General features: G+C 42.8%; 1 protein-coding gene across 3 annotated transcripts in view; it reads left to right on the top strand.

Moving 5' to 3' along the window:
- The window catches only part of LOC122943108 (9,11-endoperoxide prostaglandin H2 reductase-like), a 191,943-nt gene that overhangs the window by 50,169 nt on the left and 129,622 nt on the right, over window positions 1–12,152 (top strand). For all 3 annotated transcript variants that reach the window (XM_044300569.1, XM_044300568.1, XM_044300570.1), the window contains exon 5: window positions 5,669–5,760. In XM_044300569.1, coding sequence (XP_044156504.1) covers window positions 5,669–5,760 — 92 coding nt within the window. The remainder of the gene's footprint in view (window positions 1–5,668; window positions 5,761–12,152) is intronic.

The following is a 12,152-nucleotide window of genomic DNA, read 5'->3' as shown; positions in this document are numbered from 1 at the left end:
TACTCATGGAAGAATAAAGTGAGTGAATGTTTTCTACAGTGGTGAGCGCCGCCTTCTTTTCTTTCTACTGTTAAACTTAAATTTTTTCAAAGCTAGAAAGAACTGCGCATACGCAGACTGGAAAACCATATCCAGCGATGCGGCAATTTCCAGGATACTTGGTACCGGATCCGGCATTAATACATTTCAATAGAAATTAATGCCGGATCCAGCAAGTGCGTTAGTGTTCCAGGATTTGGGCCGGAAAAAATACCACAGCATGCTGCAGTATTTTGTCCGGTCAAATACCATGCAAGGGACGGAACGGAAGACATCCTGATGCATACTGAACGCATTGCTTTCCTTTCAGAATGCATTGAGACAAAACGGAAGCGGTTTTTTTTTCCGGTATTGAGACCCTTTACCGGATTTCAATACCGGAAAAGAATAACTCTAGTGTGAAAGTACCCTTAGGATTCTGGTATTCTGTTCCTACATAAGAACAGCATACTGGCAATGCTGGTTCTGGCATATACTGGACACTGCCAGTGCCCGACGTATTCCATTCATTCTAACAGGGTCCATCTGGTGTCCATACGTGAATACCACCATTTTGCGGGACAATACCATGCAGTACTATTTTTTCTGGACTCTCTGATGGAGGCTTCTGCTGCAGATGTAAACCTAGCATTACTTCTGTTATATGGGGATGCACAGGGACTGGAGACGAGAAGAGCTTCAGTCTTGTAGCAAGTAGGATTAATTTGTTATCTCTACCAGTTATATTACATGTTAAAAGAAAAAAATCCAGATATATAACGAACAAAAGGCTGCGGCATAGAGATAAGGAGTCTTATACAAATAATACCGTTTGCCCATGGCAGCCTCCTGCCATTGTGGTGAGTTTATCGCTGGCCTCAGTGGCGCTGTATAATGTAGGAGATAGACATCCTTTACAAATGACCGTGCAGAAACGATCATGTGCCAAGTCTAAAAGTGATAGTGTACGGGCGGCACACAAGTAAGGTGTCAGCGAGAGGAAGGAATATGGACACCTGTTAAACTTGAGGAACTGCGTAAGTACGGATAAAGAAGTGAGAAACCCATGTGTGTGAAATAGATGAAATGAAAATACACACAATGGGGCAGATTTACTGCAGCAAATTGCACCAAAAAAAACTAACTGCATACCCACAAAACCCCGAAATGCATCAAATGTACAGTGTCTTTATCAAGATGTGCCAAACCAATGTGTTAAATTAGGAACATCTTCTGCCTTTCTCCTGTAAGCTTATGCTGCAATTTTAATAAATCTGTGTGGCATTCAGTTCTGTACGGCATTTCAGAAGTTTAGTGTCGTCATTCTTTAAAAAAAACTATGTCATAGTGCTGTATCAAAGGTTTTGATCGGTGGGGGTCCAAGTGCGGTGACCCTCACCGATCACTAGAATGAGGAGAGAGAGGCACTAGCATGCAGCTCTCTTCTCTGCCTTAGGCCGCATGCACACGACTGTGCCGTTTTTTGCGGTCTGCAAACCGCGGATCTGCATAAAAAAAAAACGGAAGCCGCCCGTGTGCCTTCCGCAATTGTAGAATTGCCTATTCTTGTCCGCAAAACGGACAAGAATAGGACATGCTATATTTTTTGGCGGGGCCACGGAACGTTGCAACGGATGCGGACAGCACACGGAGTGCTGTCCGCATCTTTTGCGGCCCCATTGAAGTGAATAGGTCCGCACCTGGGCCGCAAAAAATGCGGCTCGGATGCGGACCACAAAAACGGCTGTGTGCTTGAGGCCTTAGATGGGCTCAATAGGAAGTCTACAGGAAAGTGGACAACTAAATGAAGTTCCCCATACACACAACATGAATTTCAGCCCAGACCGGCTGACCATCTAATATGTATGGCGGTGTCCTGACTATTCCCTGATAGCAAATGTCTGGGGAATGAAAGGTGAGACGTGTTGGATTTCAGCATGTCCGATCCTTTGTTCTCAATGGAGATCAGGCAGCAGAGGTGTTTGGCAGCAGCTTACACCCTTCAGTATTGGAGGTAGAGCTGTCAGGTAATGGGCATTTATCAGACAGTACAGGCTTTACAGCAAACATATGCAGTAGAATGACCAGTAATGACCACATGAGGAAACTGAGGTACGGGAAGCCATTTGCCATTTTATTTTTGCTCTAACTTGCAAAATACCATAGATTTTGTAGCCCACTGTATTCTTAAGAGTTTTCCAGTTTACATCAAGATCCTTTTAAAATAAAAAAAAAATTCTGACTATAAGACGCACTGAACTATAAGGCATACCCCAGGGTAAGAAAACATTTTCTACTTATGAAACCTTCTCTGGTGGTTTAATGAAGTGACGGGTTCAAGGTCACTAACTTTGTAGTGTAGCGTAGAGGGGGTTAATCGTTTTGGTCAGCTCCTGTTTACCTTAGTGTGTCATCTGCTGACCATTGTAATAGCAATGGAGCATGTGGTCACCTCATTAAAAGGGTTATCCCATCCTATAAACTGCCCCCCATATGCCCAGGCCCCTCACACTGAATCTACTTACCTGGCTTCCCGCTCCCTGCGCCGCTCCTGGTCCCCGCACCGCCGCAGCTGCATCTTTCTGTTTTGGGGGGAGCAGCCAATGACAGGCGGGGACGGTGACGAGCCTCCCTAGCATCGCGGGTGATGCTACGGAGGAACGTCCTCCCGGCCATTGACTGCTTCCCCTGACATCGGATGTTTTCATCCCCGCACGGGGAGAAGTATCAGTGGCTGTGCGGGGACCAGGAGCGGTGCAGGGAGGTGGGGTAAGTATATTCACTGTGAGGGGCCCCGGCATATGGGCGGCAGTTGAAAGGATTGGATAACCCCAGTAAATGTGCCTATCCAAATACTTCAGTATTCTGTCATTAGCTCTGTGGTGTCCTGCCATGCTTGTTTTGCAACACAGACAGCTTTGCCGTACACACACAGCTCTGCCACGTGCACATTATCAACACACAGCTCTGCAGTACACATATTATACACACACAGCTCTGCAGTACACATATTATACACACACAGCTCTGCAGTACACATATTATACACACACAGCTCTGCAGTACACATATTATACACACACAGCTCTGCAGTACACATATTATACACACACAGCTCTGCAGTACACATATTATACACACACAGCTCTGCAGTACACATATTATACACACACAGCTCTGCAGTACACATATTATACACACAGCTCTGCAGTACACATATTATATACACACAGCTCTGCAGTACACATATTATACACACACAGCTCTGCAGTACACATATTATACACACACAGCTCTGCAGTACACATATTATACACACACAGCTCTGCAGTACACATATTATACACACACAGCTCTGCAGTACACATATTATACACACAGCTCTGCAGTACACATATTATATACACACAGCTCTGCAGTACACATATTATACACACACAGCTCTGCAGTACACATATTATACACACACAGCTCTGCAGTACACATATTATACACACACAGCTCTGCAGTACACATATTATACACACAGCTCTGCAGTACACATATTATACACACAGCTCTGCAGTACACATATTATACACACACAGCTCTGCAGTACACATATTATACACACACAGCTCTGCAGTACACATATTATACACACACAGCTCTGCAGTATACATATTATACACACACAGCTCTGCAGCACACATATTATACACACACAGCTCTGCAGTACACATATTATACACACAGCTCTGCAGTACACATATTATACACACACAGCTCTGCAGTACACATATTATACACACAGCTCTGCAGTACACATATTATACACACACAGCTCTGCAGTACACATATTATACACACAGCTCTGCAGTACACATATTATACACACACAGCTCTGCAGTACACATATTATACACACAGCTCTGCAGTACACATATTATACACACACAGCTCTGCAGTACACATATTATATATACACACACACCTTTAATAAATACTTACATTTCTGTACACTAGTTCCGGCTGTATAGTCTGCATGCTGTGGCCACTCCCACTCATGACATCATCAGAGGTGCTTCAGCTGCACTTAATAGGAGTTTTCATCTCCTTTATTGCAGTGGGGAGTCCTTCAGGATGGAGAGCTGTGTCTTCTCCATGTGCTGACTGATCCTTCGACCTCCTCCCCTGCCTGCATTGATCACATAGATCGGTGTCGGGCAGGGAAAGAGAGAAGTGTGCAGACATACACCTCTCACACTGCAGTAAAGGAGATTGGGCGAAGCATTGTATGGGCGCTCTGCCTGATCATTAAGGGAGCAGTCGGTGAGGTCTGGCCCTGGTGGCCCACCCACTTGGCACACTTGCCTCTGTGCATATTTCATGCGGCCATCCCAGGTTTTTGGGTGGGCTAGTTTGCCTTGTGCTATTTGTACATTTTTTCATTTATCTTTCTGTGCATGCAACATACATACCAGTACATGTTACTTTGAGTGAACCTACCGTTCTCACAATTGTCATGCTGATGTATACCTAGGGCTGTGACATCTTTTTCCCTGCCAGTTGTGTGTTTGGGAGAGAGGTTGTATCTGACCTCCTTACATGAGGTCTCCCCCCCCCTCCTGTACACTTGTGCCTTATGTCTCATATATTGTTTGTTATGTGATCATGTCTCAATAAATTACATATATTTTATATGTGTGTCTCCCACTTTTCTTTGGGGTTATTGGTTTTTTTTTTGGGTTGGCTCACTGCTGGCCCACCCTGACTGCAAACATTAAGACGTAGGCACATTTTTGCAAGATTTTTTCTTGCTAAAAGGTGTGTTTTGTAGTCCAAAAATATGGTCATCATTTATGAAGGTCACTATAATTTTGTGATGTATTTCTTTTCTCTTTATTGCTCCTATTTTCTGTTCTGAGCTGTGGTCACATGACCATGTCCATGCAGCTCTTTCTTATTTCTTGTGTCCATGAAAGTGTCAGTGATAGAGGGTGTATGTAACCAGCTGGTGGGAGGAGCTATAAACTAGCTGGGCGGTGTTAGGGGCAGTGATAGGGGAGTGCCTATGTAACTAGCTGGGTGGGAGGAGCTATAAACTAGCTGCGTGTTAGGGGCGGTGATAATGGAGTGTCTATGTAACTAGCTGGTGGGAGGAGCTATAAAGTAGCTGGGTGTTGTTACGGGTGGTGATAGGGGAGTGTCTATGTAACTAGCTGGTGGGAGGAGCTATAAAGTAGCTGGGTGTTGTTAGGGGCGGTGATAGGAGAGTGTCTATGTAACTAGCTGGTGGGAGGAGCTATAAAGTAGCTGGGTGTTGTTAGGGGCGGTGCTGGATCTGCGGCAGACAAAGAAGAAGTGCATCATGGGTTTGGTTGCGTACAGCAACAAGAAGTGCTACATACAGGAGGGTCCAAATGGAAAAAAAATGAAAACCCATTTAAACTGGGATATGAAATCCCACGAGATTATCACTGGTCTGGGGTCAATTGGGGTTCTCTCAAGGTTCAGGTATTTTTGGAATTGGAAACCCTGATTTTTCCATGTATGCATGTGTGAAGAACCGTTCCCATAAGCCCTGTTTGTAGCGATGACGGGCAGCAACTAATTGTAGCCATTGTTCAATAAAATGTGATATTTCTTAAATCCCCCGTTTCTTCACCAGGCATTTGCCGTTCTATTGGAGTCAGCAATTTTCTAATTCATCACTTGGAGCAGCTGAAGGAAGACTGTGATGTGGTTCCTCATCTCAACCAGGTAATGAAAGAAATCATTTGACATACCTTATGGGGGGAAGTTTTCTGACAAAGAAGTCGCAAACCCAGGGATTGAAACTTTTTGTAGGTGCAAGTGCCGTTTTTGCCACTTTATGAAAAGGGGGCGGAGTGTGGGCGAGTGCCCCGGGACATGTATCATCATTTACATAGTTTCTGGAGTAGATTTCAATTTCGGCACATGAACTGCCAGAGCATGCACCTAATTGATGATGAGGCCTGCACCATTTTTTTTCAAATACTGTAAACTATTTTATGGTTTTTCTATAGACTTCACTAAAATTCTATAAAAATATAATAATTCTGTCTCTTTTTACTCAGATCATAGTAATTCCTTTTCCAAATGTCATTGTGCCATACTTATTACTAGTTCCTATGAATGATTCTTTAGTATAGGCCATAAGTGAGCATGCAAGTGTTTACTAAAACCACTAAAACCAGTGTATAAAAAAAAATAACAATTACAGTACGTTTTGCCACTCCTTTTGTTATTCCTCCTGGAAGTGTATGAATACAACTGAAGGTTACCGTTTCCTTGTAAAAGGAGTTTGTGTCCGCACTGTCCAGTTGAAAGTGTCAGTCTGGATAGGGGCTCATCTTTTTTTTTTTTTATCAGATAATTTTTTTTTTTTGGATTAATTATCATGACCATACAGGTTATACATTGGAAGCTTACAATCCAACCAGGATCACAATTCACATAACCGAATCAAGATAAAGCATTATCTCAATAATATAAATGGTCATTACACAACAATACCCACCCGCCCCACTTCAGACAAGTTTAGTGCAGCATAGAGCATTTTCCTAATCGCACTGAGGTAATAACAACCCAAAGGATTCGTAGAAAGCCTAGCAGCTAGAGTAAAACCGGGCCTCAACACTCCCCAGGATCTACATCATTATATTAGCGTGGACACCCCCCGCATAGGCAGCATTGAGTACATCACCCTATACTACCCTTAAGAGCTAACCTCCTGATCTATCCATCCATAGGCCCCAGATATTTTCAAATTTCGACAGGCAATTACGCTTAAGATATACCCCTCTTTCCGTCCGTATTACAACATTCAGTCTTGCGATAAACTCAGAAGCATTAGGAGGAAGAGGCTGTATCCATTTAGCAGCCAACGTTTTACGTGCCTGATATACAGGGAGTGCAGAATTATTAGGCAAGTTGTATTTTTTAGGATTCATTTTATTATTGAACAACAACCATGTTCTCAATGAACCCAAAAAACGAATTAATATCAAAGTTGAATATTTTTGGAAGTAGTTTTTAGTTTGTTTTTAGTTTTAGCTATTTTAGGGGGATATCTGTGTGTGCAGGTGACTATTACTGTGCATAATTATTAGGCAGCTTAACAAAAACAAATATATACCCATTTCAATTATTTATTTTTACCAGTGAAACCAATATAACATCTCAACATTCGCAAATATACATTTCTGACATTCAAAAACAAAACAAAAACAAATCAGTGACCAATATAGCCACCTTTCTTTGCAAGGACACTCAAAAGCCTGCCATCCATGGATTCTGTCAGTGTTTTGATCTGTTCACCATCAACATTGCGTGCAGCAGCAACCACAGCCTCCCAGACACTGTTCAGAGAGGTGTAGTGTTTTCCCTCCTTGTAAATCTCACATTTGATGATGGACCACAGGTTCTCAATGGGGTTCAGATCAGGTGAACAAGGAGGCCATGTCATTAGATTTTCTTCTTTTATACCCTTTCTTGCCAGCCACGCTGTGGAGTACTTGGACGCGTGTGATGGAGCATTGTCCTGCATGAAAATCATGTTTTTCTTGAAGGATGCAGACTTCTTCCTGTACCACTGCTTGAAGAAGGTGTCTTCCAGAAACTGGCAGTAGGACTGGGAGTTGAGCTTGAGCATCCTCAACCCGAAAAGGCCCCACAAGCTCATCTTTGATGATACCAGCCCAAACCAGTACTCCACCTCCACCTTGCTGGCGTCTGAGTCGGACTGGAGCGCTCTGCCCTTTACCAATCCAGCCACGGGCCCATCCATCTGGCCCATCAAGACTCACTCTCATTTCATCAGTCCATAAAACCTTAGAAAAATCAGTCTTGAGATATTTCTTGGCCCAGTCTTGACGTTTCAGCTTGTGTGTCTTGTTCAGTGGTGGTCGTCTTTCAGCCTTTCTTACCTTGGCCATGTCTCTGAGTATTGCACACCTTGTGCTTTTGGGCACTCCAGTGATGTTGCAGCTCTGAAATATGGCCAAACTGGTGGCAAGTGGCATCTTGGCAGCTGCACGCTTGACTTTTCTCAGTTCATGGGCAGTTATTTTGCACCTTGGTTTTTACACACGCTTCTTGCGACCCTGTTGACTATTTTGAATGAACCGCTTGATTGTTCGATGATCACGCTTCAGAAGCTTTGCAATTTTAAGAGTGCTGCATCCCTCTGCAAGATATCTCACTATTTTTGACTTTTCTGAGCCTGTCAAGTCTTCTTTTGACCCATTTTGCCAAAGGAAAGGAAGTTGCCTAATAATTATGCACACCTGATATAGGGTGTTGATGTCATTAGACCACACCCCTTCTCATTACAGAGATGCACATCATCTAATATGCTTAATTGGTAGTAGGCTTTCGAGCCTATACAGCTTGGAGTAAGACAACATGCATAAAGAGGATGATGTGGTCAAAATACTCATTTGCCTAATAATTCTGCACTCCCTGTAGTATTCTATTGATTCCAGTGATAATATAATCTTGTAGATTATCTGTTTCAAAAATGCCAAGCAGGCACATTCTGAGATCAAGAACGTACTGTGCACTATATATCTTATTAATTACAGTTATTACATCACTCCAATAACGTTTCAGGGCACTGCAGCTCCATAGCATATGGAATAACCCAGCCTCTGCCTCTCGACATTTCGGACATGAGGAATCCCCGCTATATCCGATTTTCCACAGAAACACTGGGGTTTTATACATCCTGTGTATCATGTACAACTGTGATAATCTAGCCGCTTCACTAAGGGACAGAGTTGGGGTCAGAGCCAATGTTTCCTCCCACTGGGTATCAGTTATTTCACCCACATCCTTTTCCTATTGCATTTTTACCGTAAGAGGACATTTTTTCAAATGTTCTCCAAGGAGCTCAAGGTAAATAATCGAAATAGCTCCTTTCACTGAGCCCACCTCCACTATTTTACTAAGTATTCGATTAGAAGTAAATTGCAATGATAGCATCTTGGATTGTGACTTGAGAGCATGTCTTAATTGCAAGTATTTATAAAAATGAGTAGAAGGTAGACTGAACTGAGAACATAATTGCTGAAACTGTTTCAGAACACCTTGGGAATACAACTGACTAATATTCCAGAGACCTTTCTTTTCCTATTGGGAGAAACCTTCCAGGCAGGAAGCTCTGTCAGAGTCTGATTATGCCATAGAGGCGAGATGTGTAATGATCCTGCGATTCCCAAAATCTCTTTACCTTCCTCCATACCTTCCTCATAAGCCCAACAATCGGGGAAGATTTCAATTTTGCATCTACATCCCTTTCCAAAAACGCAGTAGGTGGAGAGCATCCGGACGCCCACTCTATAAGCTTACCCCCTTTTCCACCTCCTCCAGCTACGCTCCAGCTCTTAAAATGTTGCACTTGGGCGCATAAGAAATATAGAAAGGGGTTAGGCAGAGCCAGGCCACCCATCTCCTTACTCCTCTGTAAGGTTTCATACTTGATCCTGCTCCTGTCTTTTTTCCATAATACAAAGCAAAAAATTTGTTGGACCTTATAAAAGTAATGCATAGGTATCCAGACAGGTGCATTATGAAGTAGGCATAAAAGTTGTGGCATTAACACCATTTATATCAAGTTGGCCCTGCCAATCAGAGATAAGGGAAGTTTATGCCAGGATACCGCTTTGAGTTTAAACTTAGCCAGTAATGGTAGTATATTGTCGGGTATGTACCTATGAGGGTTGGTTGAGATATCCACTCCTAGATACCTAAAGGACGACACCACCCTAAGATTAGTGTGAGCAAGGGAGAGAGTCTGCGGAAGGGGGGACAACAGAAGGATCACAGATTTATCCCAGTTAATAAGTAAACCAGACTGTTTACCAAAATCAGATATAAGTGATATGACGGGGTCAGTTGAAGAGGCCAGGTTTTCTACATAAAACAACATATCGTCCGCGCAAAGCGATACCCGTTCTTCCATCCTCCCTCTTTTAAGATCTTGTATCAATGGGGTGGATCTAAGCAGGTATGCCAGCGGTTCTACTGCTAGTGCAAAGAGAAGAGGGGACAAAGGACAACCTTGCCTTGTACCCCTCTCCAATTCCAGTATCTGGGAAACACCACCATTTATTCTAAGTGTAGCTCGCGGCTGATCATATAATAGCTTTACCCACTTAATGAAACCTTGACTAAATCCCAGCTTCAACAGTAGATTAAGATTAAGGAACAGGCGTCTAAGATTTAGGGGGGTAGATTTATTAGGCATAAAGCCACATTGATCTTCATGGACAATAGTGGAGATAACTCTTAACAATCTGTTAGCTAACACCTTGGCTAACATTTAAATATCCGCCGTCAATAGTGAAATAGGCCGGTAAGAGTCTACCAAGGTGGGGTCCTTCCCGGTTTTGGGAGCACAACTACTACTGCTTCTTTCATCGAGCTTGGTAAAGTACCCGCACAATAGAAGTCTTTGTAGACATTTAAGAAGTGCGGGAGCAATAGCTCCTGGTGTCTCTTATAAAACTCCCCAGGTAGGCCATCTCCCCCCGGCGCCTTTTCATTAGGGAAAGAGCTCAATGCCAACCCCAGTTCTTCTAACTAAATGTCTCTATCTATAAAGTCCCTTTGCTCCTCAGAAAGAGTAGGCATTAAAATGTCATTTAGGTAACAATCCCTATCCTTCGGGGTAACTGCCAACCTAGACCTATAAACTCACTTAAAGTGGGCATGAAACACCCCAACTATGTCCTTATCTCCGGTAATCAGATCACCATTCATATCTTTAACAGTGGTCACACAGAAGGGACCCGATTGTGTTTTGACAATGGTAGCTAAGAGGTGACCAGCGCTCTCTCCTTCTATAAAATACTTCTGAGCCCTAAAAAAGCATTTAGCCCCTGCTCTATCAATCAAATGTTCTTTCAGCAAGTCCTGAGCAGCTTACCGGTTAGTGACATTTTCTGATGTCGGGTTAGCAATGTACGTAGCTGTAGCTTCAGTATTCAAAACCCTGTTAGACAGCTATACTGAGAGGGGCCTACTTTTGGTTTTATGTACTGTACACGGATTTCCTTAATATACAATCCTCTTGCATGCGCTTTTATTGCGTCCCAAACTATCGATAAATTGGCCGAGCCAACATTAATGTCAAGGAATTCTTTTAAACAGGCGGATATTTTGTCACCAGTGTCCACCAGCTGAAGCCAGAATGGGTTCAGGTGCCATGTGAGCCCGGGGCCCTGTCGTATAGCCCCCAATTCCAATACTACCAAAGCCGGGGAATGATCAGAGACGTTACGGGGGAGATAGGAAATTTCACGTACCTTGTCCAATAACATAGGGGAGCCTAGCATTAGGTCGAATCTGGATAATGAGTTATGTGAGGAGGAGGAGCACGAATACTGCTGCACTCCTAGATGTTTCGTCCTCCAAAGATCACATAGATCAATTTCCACAAGCAATCTACCCAATGAAGTGGGAGACTGCCCCAGAATACCCCCTCCCGGATGGAACTTATCAGGGGACTTATATCTGTAAAGAATAAATCAAGGCAACTGGACGTATTGTAGATTTCTTGAAAACGTTTCACTCGTTCTTCCAACGAGCTTTCTCAATTCTGAGTGATTGTACAAAAATTCTGGGAATACCGTATATACTCGAGTATAAGGCGACCAGAATATAAGCCGAGGCCCCTAATTTTACCCCCAAAAAATGGGAATAATTATTGACTCGAGTATAAGACTAGGATGGGAAATGCAGCAGCTACTGGTAAATTTCAAAAATAAAAATAGATACCGTACCAATAAAATTACATTAATTGAGGCATCAGTAGGTTAAAGGTTTTTGAATATTTATTTCAAAGAAAAACAATATGGTATCAACAATAACAGTACAAAAACCAACTAAAGCGAATATTAGATTTTTGGGAAAATACCACTTCATGCAAATTTTTATGCGAAAATTTGAATGCGATTTTTTTTTTTGCGAATTTTCGCAATCAAGACCTAGACTCGAGTATAAGACGAGGGGGCTTTTTGAGCACAAAAATATGTGCCAAAAAACTCGTCTTATACTCGAGTACATACGGTAAATATGTAACTGAATCCACATCTGGTAATTATACCCAGCACTGGGTCAAAGGTGTT

The sequence above is a fragment of the Bufo gargarizans genome, chromosome 7 (genome assembly GCF_014858855.1).
Source record: "Bufo gargarizans isolate SCDJY-AF-19 chromosome 7, ASM1485885v1, whole genome shotgun sequence".
Lineage (NCBI taxonomy): Eukaryota > Metazoa > Chordata > Amphibia > Anura > Bufonidae > Bufo > Bufo gargarizans.
This window is presented reverse-complemented; position numbering and strand designations above follow the sequence as displayed.